Source organism: Martes martes (genome assembly GCF_963455335.1).
Source record: "Martes martes genome assembly, chromosome: 5".
Classification (NCBI taxonomy): domain Eukaryota; kingdom Metazoa; phylum Chordata; class Mammalia; order Carnivora; family Mustelidae; genus Martes; species Martes martes.
In genome coordinates this window covers 68801943-68823610 of record NC_137892.1, presented here as the reverse complement: position 1 = coordinate 68823610, position 21668 = coordinate 68801943, and the positions used below count along the sequence as shown (strand labels likewise).

The following is a 21668-nucleotide window of genomic DNA, read 5'->3' as shown; positions in this document are numbered from 1 at the left end:
GAGTGGTGAAGGTGCTGCTGTGCTCCACCCTGAGACACCAGGGGGTGCATGTCTGATACCTGGTCTTCCCTTTGCCCATGGCAGGCCGCACTGGGGACAGGTGTAATAGTCGCTAGGCAGGGATGGGGAGGAGCAGATGGGGCAGCGCCCAGGGCCTACGTACCAGTTGGCAGGAAGCAGGGAGCCAAGAACCCTTTCCAGAAAGATGGTGGGAGACAGACCAGCCAAGAGCCAAGACCAGACCAGACAGAGCAGCCAACGCACATACCCCATTGTCCCATCAGACTTCATTTACAGAACACATACTCAAAGATAAAAGTAAAATTTCATTAGGGTAACCACTGAGCATTAAACTCCAAGCACAGGGCCCTTCTGAGAGTGGGACCCAGTGCACCCTTACTGGGGAGCTGCCTGTGTTGCAGGACTGAGTAATCCTGGGCCCTTCCCATCTCCTCCATGCTCGGCTCCATTCCAGTGATGTTCAGTAATGCAGTCTTCACTCTGCTATGCGTGTGTCACAGTCTGGGCCCAGACTTCAAAGGGATGAACAGAGGCTAGGTGAAGACACAGGTATAATTACTATATCTTACAACAAAATGTCCCATTATTTAGTGAAATCTAAGAATGTTATATAGTTGAGGAGAATGTAAAGAATACTATAAAACTATAATATACATACAGTGGAATATGATTCAGCCATAAAAAAAATGAAGTTCTGACACATGCTACAACATGGATGAAACTTGAGAACATTATGTCACAAAAGGAGAAATTTGACACAAAAGGAAAAGTATTGTATAATTCTGCTTTTATGAAATATTTAGAATAAGCAAATTCCTAGAGACCACAAGTAGATTCGTGGTTGCCAGGACCAAGAAGAAGGTAGAATGGAGAGTAACTGTAATGAGTATGGGCTTCCTTTGGGAGTGATGAAACTTCTGGAACTAGGTGGTTTTGATGGTTCCACAGCCGTGAAAATATACTGAGAAACACTGAATTGTATTCTTTAAATGTGAATTTTATGATGTGTGAATTCTATCTCAAAGAGTAAGGTTAACGCTTCAGAAGTCTGTCAAAAAAATCATTTTTGATTTTGAAATAATAACATGAATTAATTAAAAAGAGTACGTTAAAAAGAGCTTATGCTTGCTTTGATGTGAAATATGTATATTTTGCAAATGATTGTGTTTATTTTTCATAAATTTTATTGAGGATCAGATAAGCCTGAAGAGCTGCCATTTTAAAATGTGATAAAAGTCTGAAAGCATTATTCAGAAGGCCTGTGGTGTCAGTTATTCTTTGATGTATTTCTAGCTACAAGTGATACTTACCATTGGTAAATGAGAGGAAAATTCATTTAGAATTTCCCTTTGTCTAGTGATGCATACAAACTTTCAGTAGTTTTGAGGTGTTTTTCCTTAAAGAATGAGTAAAGATAGGACTGAAATTTGAAAACGCCTTTTTTGGGACCATAGGCAGCATCATTAATACTGAAATAACACTAGCTGTTTCGAGAGAAGAGGTTTTCTGAGGGGTGCAGTTGGCAATGTCCGATCATTGGTGAGGATTTTTACCTTTTACCTCAACAAGTCGGCAGTTCTCTGAGAGAACTGAACTCTCTTCTGTAGTCTACCACCGAATGACCATGTTTACAGGTAAAGAAAAAAAAAAAAAAAGCAAGCCCCAGCAATCTCATCAGTTTGAGGGTTCTAAATTTTAACTCTTGTTTTAGAAAATTGAAAGAAGATTCCATGCATCATATGCAGTTGAGTTGCTATAGCTTTTAGAATGGTTGAAAAAAATGCCTAAGGGTAAGACAAGTTTCTGAAGGAGCTTTTTGTTCTTCTGTCTTCTGAACTTGATATTTCGTAGAATGAGCTGTTCTTAATTTTTATCGTCCTTGCACCTGTCACAGTATCAAACATGTTGTGGGTGTTCAGTAAATACTAACCAATGACGAATCCTTATCTCATCACTTGGTATTAGTCAGATCCCTGGAAATAAACAGAGTATGTCGGTTGTTTATTCCTTTCTACAACTTTAAATATCCAGGCACCTCTTATAATTAGTTATTGTCTGGGCTGAATGCTATTTTACACTGAATATTTTGGGAAGAAGAGAAGAAGAATTTAGTTCTGTGGGTGGAATAATTGGAAGGGAAAATTTTGATTACTCTTCTCTGTGCAATAATATTTTGTTTAAGACAGAACTTCTGATGTAGTGAATAATAAGTCCTTTCTGTGCTACAGTTTAGGTAAATGTTCATTGTTCTAACACCAGCTTTTCCTATAAAAGAAAAAGAAATCAATCAACATAAAGAAGTAGGAACCAATTAGCAATTCCTAAGGGGTCAGGTTGACATTTGGCACTAACTGATTTTTCTGTTTTCCTATTAGAATTTCTCGGGCTGTAGTTAAGCCATTCTTCATTTATTACTTCACGTTTCTTTCTTTTTGGTTATATTCTGCTGAATTGTAGGTGTGGGTAATCTTAGAGATTTTTTTTTTGGCCTCTTAAAGGTATTGCACTTGTAAGAGTTTGATAGTTACTGCGTTTTTTCAGGATAGTTTTTCAGTTTTTCAAAAGGCCTTACTTCATTAAATTTCCTGAGCGTTCAAAGATGAATACATCACAGTGCCTGCCATCAAGGCACTCACACTATAGAGGAGACAAGAGAGACACATGCAGGTTACTGATGTGCACAGTCTGCTGGGTGCCCTGTTGGAGGTGTGTGAGGGGTATTCTTGGACCACAGATGAGCAAACCTTATTCTCTTATTGCTCTGGGGTGTTGCCAATGATGAAAAGGCCTGTGCAGGACAGAGAAAGCCGCATAGAGTAGATGGGGCGTGCAGGAGAAGGAGGGATTCCCCAGGTGGGTGACAGAGAGCAGGGAGGGAGCCCAGGCAGTGGGAATAGCATATACACAGACACAGTCGGATCGGAAATACTCAGCTCAGGTTCCATCCCTTGCTCAGGGGCTGTGGGAGAATTCCTTAGTGGCTCTGGGTTCAGATTTTTCTCTGTAGACTAGAGACAGTTTTTTCTAGGGTTGTTGGGTGGGTGGAATAAGAAAACAATCTTGGGGCACCTGGGTGTCTCAGTGGGTTAAGTGTCCAACGCTTGGTCTCAGCTCAGGTCTTGATCTCAGGGTCTTGAATTTGAGCCCTGCGTTAGGCTCCATGCTGGGTGTGAAGTCTACTTCAAAAATGGGGGAAAAAAAAGAAAGAAAAAGAGGGAGGGAAGAAGGAAGGAAGGAGGGAGGGAAAATCTTTAGCTGTGTGGAATAAAGAGCGGTAGGCATAGTCAGGTCAGAAGACGTGCATGTTAGGTAAGCGTTTTTATTTCTCTGACGGGCAGAACTCACCACCTACTTTTCTCCTTGCTGTAGGTGAAAGCCGCCACTGGAGAGGATGTATCCGCTGAGGACCTCGGGGGTGCCGACCTGCATTGCAGGTGAGACAGAAGCCCTTGTTGCTTTCCAGGCTTCCAGGAATGAATGAATGACAGGCCTGTTGCTCTGTCGAAGAGAAAGTTTCATTATTTTTTTTCTAAGAGTTAAATTTGCCAGATTCAACCACAAGTCGATCTGTTCTTGAGCTGCTGTTTCAGGGTTCAATTCTTTGAACTACAGAGTTGAATTTCTAAGCTACAACACTAGCTTGTTCGTTCTTTCTTTTTTCTTTTTTTTTTTTTTTAAGATTTTATTCATTTATTTATTTTGACAGAGATCACAAGTAGGGAGAGAGGCAGGCAGAGAGAGAGGAGGAAGCAGGCTCCCTACGGAGCAGAGAGCCCGATGCAGGGCTTGATCCCAGGACCCTGGGATCGTGACCTGAGCCGAAGGCAGAGACTTAACCCACTGAGCCACGCAGGCGCCCCTCATTATTATTATTTTTTTTTAAAAGATTTTATTTATTTATTTGACAGACAGAGATCACAAGTAGGCAGAGAGAGAGGGGGAAGCAGGATCCCTGCTGAGCAGAGAGCCTGATGTGGGGCTCGATCCCAGGACCCTGGATCATGACCTGAGCTGAAGGCAGAGGCTTTAACCCACTGAGCCACCCAGGCGCCCCTCGTTATTTCTTTTAATAGGAGGTTTCTCATTTCTTTACTAGATATCCGTCCAGCATCTGTCGTGTGGCAGACACTGTTATAGGTAGTCAAGATTATGAGATAGACTTTGTCTTTGACCTCAGGGAGCTTAACATTCTAGTCAGGGAGGTGGGCGATAAGTAACAATATGATATAATGATATAAATGTGTATGTGTGATAAGGCCTGTAAAGAAGTCTAGGGAGAGCATATGGAAGATCAATCCAACCCACTGGTATGTAGGTGTTGACTGTGCTTTTTGTTTTTTTGTTTAGAGATTTTATTTTATTGTTAGAGAACAAGAGTGGGGAGGGGCAGAGGGGGAGAGAGAGAGAATCCCAGGCAGGCTGCACGCTCAGCACAGGGCCCTTCTGAGAGTGGGACCCAGTGACATCTGCACGGAGCCTTATGCAGGGCTCGATCTCACAACCCTGAGATCATGACCTGAGCTGAAATCAGGAAGTTGGATGTTTTACCGACTGAGCCATCCAGGCGCAGTTAAATGACACTGTTAAATTAATATTTGTTAAGTGGAGCACAGAGTGCTGGATGGTGAGCTGTGGTTCAACAACAGACCGCAGGAGAAATTGAAATGGACAGGCTTATTACTCACAGAACCTGGAGGAAGTACACGGCGTGCCTCCAGGGGCCAGGCCGGCAGCTCAAGGCAGAGCACACACAGAGGCGGAGCCTGAGCCCATTTTTTCTTAGGGTCTATGTTTGGAGCACTTGGGAGTTCAAGGGCTAATTCAGAACAAGAGATGGGCATTTTGTTTGGTTCTGCTTTAGGTCTTAACGCGCATAAGGCATTCAGGAAGGAGCTGGGAGGCGGAAGGGCCTGTTGGTCACAAGGGTTGTTGGGGAAATCCAATCAGGACCTTAACGTGCTTGTGAGTCTGGGGCTGCTCTCCAGCACCTACGCCTTCCTGAGCCGGCTGGAGCCGCTTTAGGCTCCTGCTGTCCCCTCAACCACACAGAACAGATGCTGAGGCAGCCACACCGTGGAGGAGTTTAGCTCACTCTCATGAGCAGGTGGATGCATAACAGCTGGTTCTCTGGGGAGGGGAAGAGTCCGGCTTTGTGGCATCTGTCAGTGCCTCTGGTACAAAGTATCCCACTGAGGCCGATGGCAGGGTCCCAACAGGACACCACTGAGTGTAGATTCAGCAAGAGTCTCACACACCTGGCTCCTGTGAGTCAGCCCTGAGCTGGCTCCTGCTGGTTACTGGTCCAGTCATGTCAGGTTAGAGTTCAGGGGTAAGAAGACCATCTACCTCTTAGAGTTTTGTGAGGATTAAATGGGATGATATATGTAAATTGCTTGAAACAATACCTGCTTTAAATAAGGACCTAAAAATGTTAACTGCTGTTTTTCTTATTATTTTTTAAGATCTTATTTATTTATTTGACAGAGATCACAAGTAGGCAGAGAGGCAGGCAGAGAGAGAGGGGGCAGCAGGCTCCCTGCTGAGCACAGATCCCGATGGGGGGCTTGATCCCAGGACCCTGAGATCATGACCTGAGCCGAAGGCAGATGTTTAACCCACTGAGCCACCCAGACACCCCTTCTGCCATTATTTTTATTGTTGTTGTTTATCATAACTGGACCATTAAAGAGTAGTTTTTTGTTTTTTTTTTTTAATAAAGAGCAACTAGAGGCGAAGGGAGGAGTGGTTAAGGGAGTGGTGTTGAGGTTGGCTGAGAAAAGCTTAGCACGAGCCTGAGTTTCTGCCTGTGTGGAACAGAAGAACACTTATTTATTTATGCTGAGCACAAGTGTGTGAGTTGCCACGCTGTGTTACTCTCTGATTGCACTGACCGTGGCAGGGAGATGGTGGCATGGGCATTTCAGCCTGGAGAGAGGACACGGTAGAATGGGGTGTGAGTGGGGTACAGGCCAGAGTGGGCTGTCACTGTTTGTGGATGCTTAACGAGAAAATGAAAATAGTATTTGAGAAGTATTAATTAAAAAAATTTTTTTGACTATTAAAAAAAAGTTATTTGGTGCCCGTAAAAGCTGTAGGCAGTCTATGCCAAGTTAGGGGTGTAGGTTCTGGAATTCATCTTCTGCTTGCCTTACTTACTACCCTTGTGACTGGACAAACTAGTTAACTTCATTGAGCCTCATTTCTTTACATGTGAAGTGAAGATGAGAATAGTTTCTACCTCAGAGCACAGTGTCTGGTCCCTGGGAAGTGCCCTGATACCACTAGCTATGATTATTCGTAATAACCTGTTTAAAATCACGGAACAGTGATTAGGTGGTAATGACCTAATAGTAGTAATGGCTTTTTTTTTAACAGTCTGACAAAATTTACTAGTCATACATTGCTTTGGGTTTCTTCTGTCTTTGTAAATACATATTTTAAACCTCTCTGATTAGCCATCCAAAGGAATTAATTGGACACAAAGACTTCTGTAATACAGTGTCTCATCAAAGCTTTCCCTTTCCTGCTATTTTGGTAAATACCAGGCAGTTTTTAAAAGAAAACATTTTAGGGGCATCTGGGTGGCTCAGTGGGTTAAAGCCTCTGCCTTTGGCTCAGGTCGTGATCCCGGGGTCCTGGGATCGAGCCCCACATCAGGTTCTCTGCTCAGTGGGGAGCCTGCTTCCTCCTCTCTCTCTCTGCCTGCCTCTCTGCCTACTTGTGATCTCTGTCTGTCAAATAAAGAAATAAAATCTTTAAAAAAAATAAATAAAAGAAAACATTTTATTTTAAATATTTCCTGATTTGGAAGTAGTGCCTTCTGCTTCTCTCTGCTTTCTGAATTATCACAGTGTATCTAGAAGTCAGCAAATATAGCTGGTATGATGTATGAAGCATGTAAAAGATACTGTTTGTTTTAAAATGTCATATTAAGTTAAAAAACATGAAGGGTCTACCATTTGCGAAGTGTTGTAGGCCTATAGCAAGGAGTAAGCATGGTCTCTGCTCTCATTTAGAAACGCCCAGTCCAGAGGTGGAGAGTGCCCTGAAGCCACTGTGAGGACCCATTTCCAAGAAGTATTTGTTAAGGGTTTGGCATTTTCCCTAGACAAGACATCACAATTTAGATTGCTGCAGATTAGTCCTTACTCATAAAATGAACCAAAGTTCTATTTTTTCAGGTACATATTTTTGTCTGTCTTTACAATTATTTTGTTTATTTAAAAAAATTTTTTTTTTATTTTTAAGCCATCTTTACACCCATTGTCGGGCTCAAACTTACGACCCTGAGATCAAGAGTTGCATGCTCCACTGACTGAGCCAGCCAGCCACCCCTATAGTTATTGGTCGATCGACTGATTGATTTTAGAGAGAGAGTGCATGTGTGCGTGCACAAAGGGGGAAGGGGCAAAGGGATAAAGAGTCCGAAGCAGACTCTGTGATGAGTGAGGGCCCCATTGTGGGGCTCAATCCCATGACCCTGAGATCATGATCTGAGCTGAAACCAAGGGTCCAAGGCTCAACCAGCTGTGCCACCAAGGCACTGTTTTTTGTTTTTTTTTTTTAAGATTTTATTTATTTATTTGACAGACGGAGATCACAGGTAGGCAGAGAAGCAGGCAGAGAGAGAGGAAAAAGCAGGCTCCCTGATGAGCAGAGAGCCCGATGTGGGACTTGATCCCAGGACCCTGAGATCATGACCTGAGCCAAAGGCAGAGGCTTTAACCCACCGAGCCACCCGGGCGCCCCAAGGCACTGTTTTCTAATACTATATTCTAGTGTCAGTATATCTAATAGGAGATAAAAAGCCATCCAGTCAGAACAAAGCTAATAAACAGAGCAAGGCCGTGCTTCATTCACATTGAACTTGAGATTGAGCAGGAACTTCTGTGGCCCTTCTCGCAGTTCTGTTTTATCTGAGGGACAGGGTCGTCAAGCCTCTGTATGTTACCCATGATGGCTTACTCTTAAGGTGTAGCTTTGTAAAGCTGGGGCCTCAGTGGTCTCCCTGCAATGCGAGAGCATAGCTGGCACCCCCACTAGGAGCTCGGTGAGTTACAGATGCTTTGTTGTTATGGACTACACCTATGGCCGTTGAACTTTATCATACAGTTTTCTTTGAGGTGCTTGCGATGAGCATTCAGTAGAAGTCCTCGTCAGCAAGACTCTGCGGTCTAGGTCTAGAAGGTCAAGATTGAGAACCAGAATGTGCGGATTCTTACACAGCTACTGAGGGTCCTAGGGCAGGGCACTTAATTTAGGTAGACATCAATGTTTCTTGTTTGTAAAATAAGGGTAATACTGTTCTGCAGGGCACATGATGAGAATCAAGTTGGGGGACATTATTATTAAAGTGTTCTGGAAGTAAAAATGATGTTAGCCTTAGATGAGAGAAGATCTTTAGGGTTTAAGACATTTCTTTTCGTTTTCCCTGTTCTGATTACTTTAGTGTGCTTTACTCCGTAGAAAGTCCGGAGTGTCCGACTACTACGCTTTGGATGATCATCATGCCCTCCACCTAACTAGGATGATTGTGAGGAATCTAAATTACCAGAAGAAATTGGATGTGAGTTGGTTGCTTTCTTGGATCTTTTATTTTCTTCAAAAGCCTAGGCTTTTGTGACCTTGAATAATGTCTTCAAATAGGTTAATGTGGTTGTTTTATATTTCTGCAGGTTACTGTAGAACCTTCTGAGGATCCTTTATTTCCTGCTGATGAATTGTATGGAATCGTTGGTACTAACCTTAAGAGGCACTTTGATATTAGAGAGGTGTGTGGAGTGGAGCTGTGAGCTGTAAACCAAGCTGTCAGTCTCTTTATATGTGTATCCATTTTTTTAATTCATTTTTAAAATTTAAATTCAATTAATTAACATTATTGGTTTCAGAGGTGGTGGTCAGTGATTCATCAGTCTTGTGTAACACCCAGCACTCATTACATCACATGTCCTCCTTAATGTCCATCACCCCTTCCCTCACCCTCCAGCAACCCTCAGTTTGTTTCCTGTAGTTAAGAGTGTATCCATTTTTAAGGTGAAATCTGTTTAGATACCTTCCTACCTAGAGCCTCTTACGGATTTCAGTAGGGAGTGACATATAAGGAAAAGATTTCTTACTAGAAGAGAGAGGGGGATAAAAAAACCTCTTAATGGGTGGAAAGTTTTCATTGCACAATGACGAAGCTTGCTTTGTTCATAAATAGGACTCCCTAATGCTGTGCACATGAGGAATGATGTAGGCAACTTCATAAATTTCATCTATTTCTTTTTAGTGCTCTTCTGGGAAGTGGAGAAAATGTCAGTAAGTTGTGGAAAGGAAAAAACATACCCTTTTTAGATAAATATGACCTTAGCAGAGATTAGACTTTTGATTACATTCGAAGACGTAGCTATGGTTACAGATTGCTGACATGGTCTTCCTTGGTCTAGATTGATAATTTTTAGTGCTTGCGTATAGCATGTAGTCTTTTATTTTGTTCACTATCCATATATGACAGAATACTTTTTAAATTAAGAAATAATCTTACTGTCAGTTTCTGTGCCTTCGTATTTGTTGGTTTTCCCATTGACTATAAAATGATCCTGTGCTAATTGTGAAAAATTGTAGAAAATGCAGAAAAACACAAGATTGCTTATAATTCTACCATCCAGAGAAAGCAGTGAATATTTTGCTGTTCTGGCTTAATGTATATGTGTACATTTTTATATAGCTGTGATCGTCTGTGCATGCAAACATACACATGTGTATTTTAAAAATTCTTTCTCCAGTTTAAATTTGAACATTTATCCAATATTTATAAGTTCTTCTTGAAACCATTTCCATGGCTATGTCCTGTTTGCTATAATGATACCTGGTGACATGGTTGGCACTCAATAAATATCTATCTATCTATAGATAGATAGATAGATAGATAGATATTTTAAAGATTTTATTTATTTGTCAGAGAGAGTGCGCATGCACAAGCAGGGGGAGTGGCAGGCAGAGGGAGAAGCACGCTCCCCGCTGAGCAGGGAGCCCGATGTGGGACTCTATCCCAGGACCCTGGGATCATGACCTGAGCCGAAGGCAGATGCTTAACCCTTAGTAAATATTTTCTTTGCACAAATTGATGAATGTACTATCCCATCTGTGGATGTGCACAGCTATTTACTGAGGCAATACCCTATATTGGAGGGTCTTAACATTCTGGATTTTTATGAAGCTCCCACCGGTATTTCACTTCAGCAAGGTGACTTGGTTTACTGTAAGTTATAGAATTAGGATTTTAGCTTGCCTTTTCCATTAACAATAGGCATAGACAGTCTGATACTTACAATCTGATAAGTTTGAGAAGTGAGTTGTTGCGGATAGCCAAGTTTTCTATATGGGTAAGAATTCATCCTGTTAAGCATAAATGCTATTTTTCATTTATGCAACAGTGTTTATTGAATGTTTGGTCTGTGAAGATGCTGTTTGAGGCGCCAAGTGTACAGTAATGAGTAAAAAGACGCCCGTCCAGGCCTTCGTGACAGTTCCATTTCATTTAAATGGAGGTCTTTCTACAAAGATAGACTTTTGCCTTCTTAAATAGTTTCCTGGACTTTCTACCTTTTGTTGATTTATAATGATCATGTATTACGTTTTTCTATAATTGCAAGTAAGTCTTATATGGAGGTCTTACTAGTATATGGAGCTAGGGGATAACACTGAAATGCTCATTGGAAAACCTGGCTTGTAGTCCTTGTTTCCCTAATCAGTGGTACTGGGATTGGACCTCTCTGAGCATCGCTTTCCACTTCTAGAAATAGTTATAGTACCAAAGGATATGTCTGCTTCCTGAAGTGTGAGTCTTTGTGAAGTTGAGTTAATACATCTTATGTGGCTGGGTGTTGGGTATCGTAAAGCAAATAGGGGATAGTTTGATAATAAGTGGCCCTAATTTGCTGTGCTCTTTGAGGGGCTTTATTTTTGTGTGAAAGGATGGTAGTTGTTTTGTGTTGTGTTTTAGAATGTACAGTTTTGGAGCTACATAGCATTTAGAACAGATAACTTATATTCCCATCACATTATCGGACCTTTTAGGAAAATAAAAAATAATTCCAAGTACGCTCTTACTTTTTGGAAAGAATGGATACTGGGAGGCATTCACTCATTTCTCAGCCTTTGCATGTTACAAAACAAGGCTTTGATGTGGTAAACAGGGAAAAGAAAGTTTGGACTAGAAAGAAAAATGGTGTCTATCATCTAAAATAGTTTCTGAAGAAATTTGGAATATGTTTGGAACTCTTTGAAATAGTCTTAATGTATGTGATGAGTCCCAAGGATAAACTATTTCATAATGACCCCTTTTAGATTAGATATGTATATATGCAGGATCAGATTCAGAATCAAGGAACATTTATTGAAGTCTTAACAATAATAGCTACTTTTCAGTGAGGGCCAGGCAGTGTGCTTTAGTTAGCACTTTTTAAGTGTTACCTTTTTTTAAAAACTTTTTTAGGTTTTTATTTAAATTCCAGCTAGTTAACACACAGTGTAATATTAGTTTCAGGTGCAGAATCCAGTGTTTCATAGTTTCCATACAACACCCAGTGCTCATCACAAGTGCCCTCCTTAGTCCCCATCACCCATCTAGCCCATCCACCACCCACCTCCCTCCATCAGCCCTCAGTTTGTTCTCTTTATTGTTAAGAGTCCCTTATAGTGTTTTTCCCCTCTTTTTTTCCCCTCCCCCTGTGTTCATCTCTTTTGTTTCTGAAATTCCTCATATAAGTGAAGTCATATGATACTTGTCTTTCTCTGACTAATTCACACAGCATAATACATTCTAGTTCCATCCATGTTGTTGCAAATGGCAAGATTTTATTCTTTTTGATGGCTAAGTAATATTCCTGTGTGTGTGTGTGTGTGTGTGTGTGTGTGTGTGTGTGTGTGTGTATAATATCTTTATCCGTTCATCAGTTAATGGACATTTGGGCTCTCTCTGTAGTTTGGCTATTGGAGATAATATTGCTATCAACATCAGGGTGCATGTTGTCCCTTCAAATCAGTATTCTTGTATCCTTTGGGTAAATACCTAGTAATGCATTTGCTGGGTTGTAGGGTAGTTCCTTTTTTTTTTTTAAACTTTTTGAGGAACCTCCATACTGTTTTCTAGAGTGGCTGCCCCAGTTTGCTTTCCCATCAGTGGGGTAAGAGGGTTCCCCTTATTATTATTTTTTTTTATGAGACTGATGCATTACCTACTGTACTAAGAGGCACCTTATTATTATTTTTTTAATCAGATGAAAAAACTGAGGCTTAGGATTTTAGGTAATCAGTCTATGCCTCTAGTTTCTCAGCAGTAGGCCTGGGAGTCAGAGCTGGGTCTTCATCTCAGCATTATTATGATTATTTTTAAAGATTTTATTTATTTATTTGACAGAGAGAGAGATCACAAATAGGCAGAGAGGCAGGCAGAGAGAGAGGGGGAAGCAGGCTACCTGCCGAGCAGAGAGCCTGATGTGGGGCTCGATCCCAGGACCCTGAGATCATGACCTGAGCGGAATGCAGAGGCTTAAACCACTGAGCCACCCAGGCGCCCCTCAGCATTATTTTTTTAGGCTTATGACATCCTCACAACTTTTGTGAAGTCTCTCTTCACTGTGAGAACTGAGATTTTATCCAGGACATGCAGATGCTGTGTGATCCCTTCGTTTGGAGGCTAAGTCTCCCGACTCTGAGCCTATACCATGCTTTGTGGTTGAATCCTGGACCCTTTGCCAATCTTTTGGGCAGCTCCTGAAGTTCTGAGTCCAGCTCCCAGCCCTCATAGTCTCTGTGCTTCTCTGGTCTGTAACATGGTGCCGTAGCTCTTACCATGTGGTATAAAACCGGGGCCCGGACTAATGTCAGGGCCTTAAACCACACATGGAAAGTGAAATTCTAGTGAGAAGACTCTGTCGGGTGAAATGCTATGAAAGTGACAACTTAACAGTGAAGTTGTTTCCCTTATGAATAACTTTAATATAAAAATTCTTTTGTAATATAATCTTTCTAGAATATTGTTATTTTTCTTCTTAGGTCATTGCTAGAATTGTGGATGGAAGCAGATTCAACGAGTTCAAAGCCTTCTATGGAGACACATTAGTTACAGGTATAAAGGCAAAGAATCGAAAATATGAGCATTTCCTTTCTTTCTTTCTCTCTCTCTCTTTCTTTCTTGATTTTGTTTTTAAGTAATCTCTACACCCAATGTTGGGCCCGACTTACAACCCTGAGATCAAGAAGTCCTGTGTTCTCCTGACTGAGCCAGTAAGATGCCCCTGAACATTTTCTATTGCTTTGAAAACAAATGAGCTCATGTCGTAAGGTATTGATGTACTTCACATGAACTTTGTTACTTAAAGTGGTACAGGTGTGTGGGTCTATATTCAAAAGTTGTTTTGTGAAGGTCATGTGTAGCTGAATGGTTTTATAGACCCGGGGTTTGCAACGATGACGGCTAGATGCTGTAGTAAAGGCCCTTGTCTGCGACTTGGTGGTCTTCGCTTTATAAAAAGCTTCTTATTGGGGTGCCTGGGTGGCTCATTCGGTTAAGTATCTCTTGATTTTGGCTCAGGTCATGATCTCAGGGTCATGGGATCAAGCCCCATGTCAGGCTCTACACTGGGCATGGAGCCTGCTTAAGATTCTCTCCCTCCCTCTCTATCTGCTCCTTACCCCACTTCTCTCTCCCTCTCTTAAAAAGCTTCTTATCAAAGCAAAGTTAGCAGAAATATTTGTAGTTCTTTTTGCTCCTCTGGATAATTTGTAATAATTTTGAAAACTTCAGCACTGTTTCCATGGTTCTGTAGTCTTTAGTTCTGCTAGCAGGTTTTATATGGTGTTAAGCCTCCTAGAAGGACATTAAGTGTGTTACACCTTCTCGTAGCCTCTGTGTAGGTCTAATGTTGAATCATGTAAATACTAGATTGAGAATACAGGATAGAAAACCAAATCTGAAAAAAACAAAATAAGGCTGTTTATAAAAGTTCATTTGTTCATCTGAAGTGTTGAGTTTATAGGCTTTTGAAGAAAAGTATTTGAAACTTAGATGCTAGACCCATAATAATCTGTCTTGAACAAATGACAAAATGAATTCTGTGAATTTTATTTGGTCTTTTGAAAGCTAGAAAATATAGTAAGTCACCTGAAGACAACATATCAGAGTAAAAAAAAAAAAATAGAACTCACTATAAAAATCCAAATTGCAAATATACGTTGAGGCTTAAGGATGAATCACACTTTTCTTCTGGTTTGATTTATGAGCAACAAAAGGGTTCACAAAAGGGAGTGGAATTTATGTTTTTGTATTGAGGTGTTTAAGTGATTAAGAGCTTTTTGTTTGATATATATTCAGGATTTGTGACCAAATAGTTCAGGATGTAACCTCTTGTGCAGCAGTTTGAAACAAGTCAGAGCTGTTTTCTGCTTCTTTCTCCAAAGACAGATGGGCTGTTCTGGTCATCTCTTTTTATGAATTTGCCCCATACTTGCTAAAAGACTTGTGGTACCTTTGTCCCCTAGGATACTAAGGATATACAAGCTCCTCTATCCGTTTCTGACTGTACTGGAATTCAGCTAAGACTGGGGAAAGGAAAGGGATTTGAGAAAGAGAAGAGGGGCATTGGGGCTGGTGAGAGGGGGAAGTATTGGGGAGAGGGAGAAGGACAGATTTTTCTGAGGATCAGGTTCTCTGACCCCTCTGAAGAGTTTCCTCCTGCCTGTGCACTTGCCTTATGTAGGCCCTAGTAGTTTCTTGGACATTTTGCTTTCCTGTTTGGCCTGAAGGAATTTGGTGAAGGTACTTCACCAAATTGGTGAATTTGGTGAAGGTACTTCCTCTGTGTCCCTAATATGGTAGGGTATGTGGCCTACTTATCTGGTGCTGTGCCTGGAGATCCCAGGCCAGGCTAGGGCTGAAACTCTAAATAGCTCACGGGGCAATATACCTTACGGTTAGTACCACACTGCTGAGAGATGTGCTAGGTTCCTAGCTGTTTTTGTGGGATGAGGCTGAACTCTGAGTGGATTGCTCAACCTCTGGGGATGGTCACCCTTCTGCATTTCCCTCTGTAAGTGGCAGTGCCATTTAAGATGGATAGCCTAGGCTTCTGGCTGGGGTTTTAGGACTGAAAGACCAAGAAAATCAAGGCAAAGCCAGAGTAAAACAAATTTTAACCGTTTAGTGTTCTGGTGTATCAGTAGGTTGACATTCTGTCTGTCTCATTCATTAATTTATCTTCAACGATTTGTCTTACTCATTAATTTATCTTCAACGATTTTTCGAGCACCTGCTAGAGATATCTCAGCAGCGGCCTGTGCGTCTTGAGCTTGAAGACAGAGTCCAGTTCTGGGCACTTTGGTCGCGTGCTTTCTTGGACCCACTTCAACAAGCACAGTTCATTGACTTGGGTTCCAAGTCTTTGACACCTGTTTAGAGTCCTACGCAGGCTTGTTGAAGTTCACTCTTGGGAAGCTCTCTCTAGCCAAGTTTTTCAGGTTTGCAAAAACCTCCTGAAATTACCTCAGGTGTCTCCCTCACATAGTCTTATCCTTCCTTTCCCTCTCCCTTACTTCTCCGTTATGTCTGTATGGATGGTGGGTGTTTGCAATGGGAGCAGGAGTGGTGGTGAGAGCCATTCTTCTCAGCTTAGCTGTGTTTGTTACTGGAAACTCACAACCCCCAGGCTTGACTGTGTTCCTGCTTTTGAAAGCAAGTCTGCTTTTGCTGAGTTTATCCCCTTTACCTTGAGGGCTTGTCATCGCCACAGGCATTTTCAGGCAAGCCAGTCACCTGAAACTGGTGGAGAGCTCTGAACGTGGGCCTTTTAAGGGCTCTCCATCTGTGATTCGTTCCATTTCAGAAGATCCTCTGTCTGATACCTAGTAGGGCACTTGGACATACACTACAGGAATGAATGGGTGACACTCTAACCCCATCATCTAACCAAACCAACCAGTCAGACAAGTGACAACTTTACACGGAGTGCACTCAAGGAAGCACAACACCCAGACTCCCGATACCTTCGAAATAAAACACTGTGACCGAAACTGTTCTGTACCCTGGACAAAATCTCCACATTTTAACCTTTCATCTGAAGTTAAGGAATGTATAACTGTATATTAGCTGTGAGTTAAAAGCCCTCTGAAATACATAAATATTTTTTTCAATTTTCTTTTGAGGATTTGCTAGAATATTTGGATACCCTATAGGTATCGTTGGAAATAATGGAGTTCTCTTTTCTGAGTCTGCAAAAAAGGCAAGTACTGTTAAACATGTTTCAAGATTTTCCATTTTAATTTAAACATAATTGGCTTTGAAGGCCAAGTAATGGATGAAAGTTTTTTTTTTTTTTGGATGAAAGTTTATTAGATAAAAGCTTTTAAATATTTAACCAGATGCCTTAGCAGGCAGAACATTATGTACATGCATGTGAACATGTGTGTGTGTGTGTGTTGTGTTAGTGCTTGAACAGTTTTTATGAAGGTTTACATTAACCTGTTTTATCTAGAGCACTATTTTTGTTTTATTTTTATTTTAATTTTTTTAAGATTTTATTTATTTATTTGTTAGAGAGTGAGACAATGAGTGCAAGCGGGGGGAGCAGCAGGCAGAAGGAGAACCAGGCTCCCCGCTGAACAGGGAACCTGATGTGGGACTCGATCCCAGGACTCTGGGATCACAACCTGAGCCAAAGGCAGACGCTTAACTGAGCTACACAGGCATCCCAACTAGAGCACTATTTAAAAAATCCAGTGTTTTAATACATTATATGTTTAATACATTACATGTTAATAAAGAAATATCCAGTGTTTTAAAAAGTTCTTATAAGATACATGAATTATAAATGCTGTGGATGACACGTACATAGCCTAAAACTATGAGAGTACTTGTGAGGTGTTTATATTCTGTTTTCTCTTAAAGTGGAAAACTAAGGAATTATCTTATGCTCAGGAATTCCCACTGACAAGCAGTTCTTCTCTTCGTTTCTTGAGTGTCACTTGCTGTTCCGCATGTTAGTGATTGACTTCACCCCTCCAGCTGTGTGCTGGTGATCACACAGGCAACTGCAAAACAAACGCGCTACAAGCACAGTCACATGTCCCGTTGGCCGTCGGTCCACATGGTGTGTTGTTACTAGCTAAGCACAGGGCACTCATTCTTAACATGACCCAACTATGGTGTTTGTAGGACGCACGATGGGTGCAGATTCCTTACCCCCTCTTTAAAAAGATTATCTTCTTTGCTGTTAGGGGGCTCACTTCATCCAGATGTGCTGCCAAAGGAATATTCCTCTGCTGTTCCTTCAAAACATTACAGGTAAGAAAATAGCTTAATCAGTTTTGTTGCATTATTCCAGAGCTGCACTGTCCAGTATGACTCCAGGATTGGACAGTATAGACCTAGAACACTTCTGTCATAGAGGAACGGTCTAGTGGATACTCTTTGTAGGGTAAGGGTTAACCCTTCATGAATCAAATAGATGAGAAGTTTATCCATATTTGGATGAAGCAGTTTCTGAGTTCCACATATCACGGTCACATGGCCTCCCTTTGCCCGTCCACACGCATACCTGCCCCTCCAGCAGCAGGACAGTGTTCTCTACCAGGAACACTCTCTGATCTCACTCTGAAGGTGTCGTCTGACCCATCGTCTGTTTGCTAGCACTTTGTTTTCCTTAAAGGATTTCGAGCACATGCTATGGTTCGCCCTTTCCCTCATCTTTTCCTGTGTAGTTAATTCTGCCCGAAGCGACATATTATAAAAGGTCTATTCACTCCTTTTCACTCCTGAACAGGAGTCTGAGGATTTGAGTTTACACTCCACAAAGAATGGCATGCTCAGTATCATCTCTCTGAATTTCATGTTTCACCGATGATCATAATAGGGTGGATGCAATGATTTTTAAGGTTTTTTTTATGATGGTAGATTTCTTTTTCTTAGAATTCTAGGATTCTACTATTTATATTGTATGTTGCACTTAGATATGTTGGTTAGCTGAAAACCGCCCCCCACCCCATCTTCTAAGTGACCGTGGTTATTTCAGGGTCAAAGGAAGGAGGGCTCTTAATTAGTTGTTAGAATCAAGCAAGCCTTCACAAGAAAAAGGAGTTTGGCTCATGGTGGGCAGCAGGGCTTTAAATAGCCCTGTTGCTAAGACATGTTTATCTGGTGCTGCTCTTAAGTTTATGATACTTGGTTAGATGAGTTTTGAGAGGCGTTCTATCCAGACAGCAGCCTGAGGGGGTCCTATGCGGCAGGTGTGGTAATAGGGCAGCTAAAAAGGATTCTGAGGCTTCACTAGTCCTGGGACCTTGTTTCTAATAATGGTTCATGGTTTCTTAACCACCAATAGAGCGAACCTTCTTTCTGAAAGATAGACCTACATTTTTGGTTTTTGGTGTCTGTTTGGGTGGGGGTAGAGAGCTGAGGTTGGGTTTGGTTTTGCAACCTTGCATTTGAGGGACTTGTTGTGACATTCATGGAGGTATGTACACAGAAGGCAGTTGAATAAATCTTGAGCACAGAAGACATGTGTTAGCTGCAGGTGAAAATGTAGACATCGTCAGAATATGGGGATGTTATTTAAAGCTGTGGGAAGAGATAAGAACACCCCTAGAGAAGAGAAGAAGGCTCAGGGACAGTCTTCAAGTAACTCTGATTTCTTTCATAGAGATGAGAGTAGAGGAAGGAAGGGAGCACGATTATGTTGTTCCTAGTGCTGGGAAGAATTAGAGAAAGACAAGTGAGGTGGCAAAATCTTTCTCAAGGCGGAGTCATCTACAGGGACTAGAGAGGTGGTGGGTTCCTGGGTGAGGAAGCAGAGCTTGAAGATAGCTGATCCTTGAGATGGCTACTGTAGAAGGTTTCATGGAGTCAGGACAAGGCAGAAAGGGGAGCTCTGAGCTATGTGAGGGCCCTGCTCAGAGGGGTCCCAGGGAAGCACATCATGCCCAGCGAGAGTACCACTGTATCCGTAGCTCATATAGGCATCTCATAGAAACTGAGTGGAATCGGATGACTCCATGGCTGGGGACTTGCAAAGCAAAAATGGTGATAGTCAGGCAAGTGAGTCCATGGGTGGGGAGGGAGCCACATGAAGCCTGACTTGGGTTTTGTGAGGGAAGGAGGAATTCGCCAAAGGCCCAGAAGGCCCAGTATGAGAGCAGAGCATTTTCAGTAGAGCTGGGAGCTTGAGGTAGTAGAGGAAACCTGTAATTGTGGAAAATTTTTCCACCTTGCTATTGAGTCACTGGCAGGGGCTCTTAGCATCTATGAAACCGTCGTCTTTATTTCCTCAGAGGTGTAAAGCAGCATTTCAGAAGGAGCAGTTTCTGTATTGAAGCAGGTCCGTGAGTACTGGAGGCCTCACAGCTGGGCTCGCCACAGCCCTTTGTCTTTAGCTTGCCGGCTCACTTGCTTTCATCACCACATTGCTGTTCTGAGAGCATTTCTTGAAGATAAGTTTCTTGCATCTTTATCTCACTTGAAGATCTTTGTGTGCATCCAGATGACCCATTCTAAGGGAAATTTTAGAAGTGATTAGGAGCAATTTTATTTGATCTTTTAAAGCACACTTTTTGGGAGATATATTTCACATATAAATATGTTGTTACAGTGAGAGGCCTTATAGTAAAATATAGTTGGCAGGATGTCCTTCAAATACCGTGTTGGGCTTGACTTCTGCACATAAATCTCATCATCCAGAGGGTTTTTCTCTTTCCTTTCTTTTAGGATTTATGGTTGGTAGAGAATATGAAGCTGAAGGGATTGCCAAGGATGGTGCCAAGATGGTGGCTGCTGTAGCCTGTGCCAAAGTGCCTAAAATAACCATCATCATTGGGGGGTCTTACGGGGCTGGAAACTATGGGATGTGTGGCAGAGCATATAGGTAGGTGGTTGTCATGGTTTTCTCTGAAAGAATCACACTTCGAGTCTAATTATAAGTGGTCCGCTCGTTATGGGTTTATTTGAAACACAGAATGTCATTCGCACATCTTGATCAGTGATGCCATAATTTGTATCATCTGGAGGAGTGAAATGAAGTTTAAGGCGAAACATGCTACTTGGAAGATATCCACAATGGGAATCAGGAAATATTTTGAAATGGCTGATAACGAAAATACTACATGTCATAACTTGTGTGCTGCAGCCAAAGTCTTGCTTTGAGGAACATGTATAGTAGATATAAAAAAAAAAAAAAGTTGTTTGGTTTAAAAAGGTTAACAAACTTATAATCTCCTAGTAAAACTAAAAAGTAAAGCAGCAAGACTTTATTTTATATCAGGAATGGAAAACAGGACATGAGCACAGGTAATAAGGGGATATTTTGTATGTTTCTAGGCCAAGTAAATTGAGATGAGATGGAAAAATAAAATTTATCCGAACACATCACAATCACCTGGAGAACTTAGAAATCCTACTTGGTTCAGGCCACACCTCTGAAGATTAGCCTGGGGTGGGTTTTGAGCATGGTTTAAAAAAAAAAAATCCCCTAGTAATGCACAGCTAGAATGAAGAACTACTAATTTAGAAGATAAACACAAGTCTGTGAAAATCTCTGTGTTGTACAGTGAATTAACTTGATCATTTTTTCTTTTCTCCCCCCATAGCCCAAGATTCCTCTACCTGTGGCCGAACGCTCGCATCTCGGTGATGGGAGGAGAGCAGGCAGCCAGTGTGTTGGCCACAGTAGCAAAGGACCAAAGAGCACGTGAAGGGAAACAAGTAAATGTCATTTCTTCTGCTTCTCCAGTTTGGCTTTTACCACTGAACATTCTGGAGGCAGGGAGCAGTGCACCCAGAACCCCTCAGTGTTCATAGGTCAGGGTCTCACCCCAGGGCCTGGCTTCACTTAGAAGATGCTGACTTCGAGCAATATCGATTTGCATATGCTCTGTCCCTCTTCTTAAAGCCATGTAATTTGAGGTCCCTTCTTGTAATTTTTCCAAATCTCCAAGATAACGCTTCGGAAACTATGCCTGTGAGGGCCCGAGACATAAAGATACTTGGTTTCTTTGTCATTTGCGGTTAGTGAGATTTAAAGAAATGTGATTTAAAGAAATGTGATTTTAGGACTGAAAGCAGCAGAATTTTTTTTTTTTTTCAGTTTCTCCTCAGATTGGCTTTGAGTGGGAGGGCTCAGTCATCTAATTGAGAAATGAATACCATTATACTGTGCAGGGATAAGTGGAGGAAAACAGAGAGGTCACTGGCTGCTTGATGAAAGGCAAATCAGCAAGTAGCTGCTTTTTAGTTTTGCTGGATGTTAATAAGGGGCACTGGAAGTGATTATTTTTTACGTCTCATCAGTAACATCAAACAAAAAAGGACTCCACGGGGTACAGAGTGCTCCCAAGCTCCAGAGAAAATTTACATGACTCAGAAAAAATGTAGTTCTTGCCCCTTGCAGAGCTGACATTCTGGGGGCTGACGACTCACAGTCTAAGGGTTGAGTGAACAACAAGGTAATTTATCAAGACAGATTCTTCACTGCAGGTTTTTAAAGTGGATCCTTTTGTGTGTGTCTCAGAGATTCCTCCGAAGTTTTGCATTAGTTTTTTTTCTTTCTTTTTGTGAGAGAGAGAGTGCATGCGTGCGTGAGTGGGTGAGGGGAGCCGCACGGGAGTGGTGGCGGGGCAGG

General features: G+C 41.7%; 1 protein-coding gene across 2 annotated transcripts in view; it reads left to right on the top strand.

Moving 5' to 3' along the window:
- Positions 1 to 21668, top strand: part of MCCC2 (methylcrotonyl-CoA carboxylase subunit 2) — a 67227-nt gene that overhangs the window by 38396 nt on the left and 7163 nt on the right. For both annotated transcript variants that reach the window (XM_080803639.1, XM_080803638.1), the window contains 8 exons: positions 3391 to 3455; positions 8488 to 8587; positions 8697 to 8792; positions 13063 to 13135; positions 16207 to 16283; positions 17278 to 17344; positions 19760 to 19916; positions 20638 to 20752. In XM_080803639.1, the coding sequence (XP_080659765.1) occupies positions 3391 to 3455; positions 8488 to 8587; positions 8697 to 8792; positions 13063 to 13135; positions 16207 to 16283; positions 17278 to 17344; positions 19760 to 19916; positions 20638 to 20752 (750 nt within the window). The remainder of the gene's footprint in view (positions 1 to 3390; positions 3456 to 8487; positions 8588 to 8696; positions 8793 to 13062; positions 13136 to 16206; positions 16284 to 17277; positions 17345 to 19759; positions 19917 to 20637; positions 20753 to 21668) is intronic.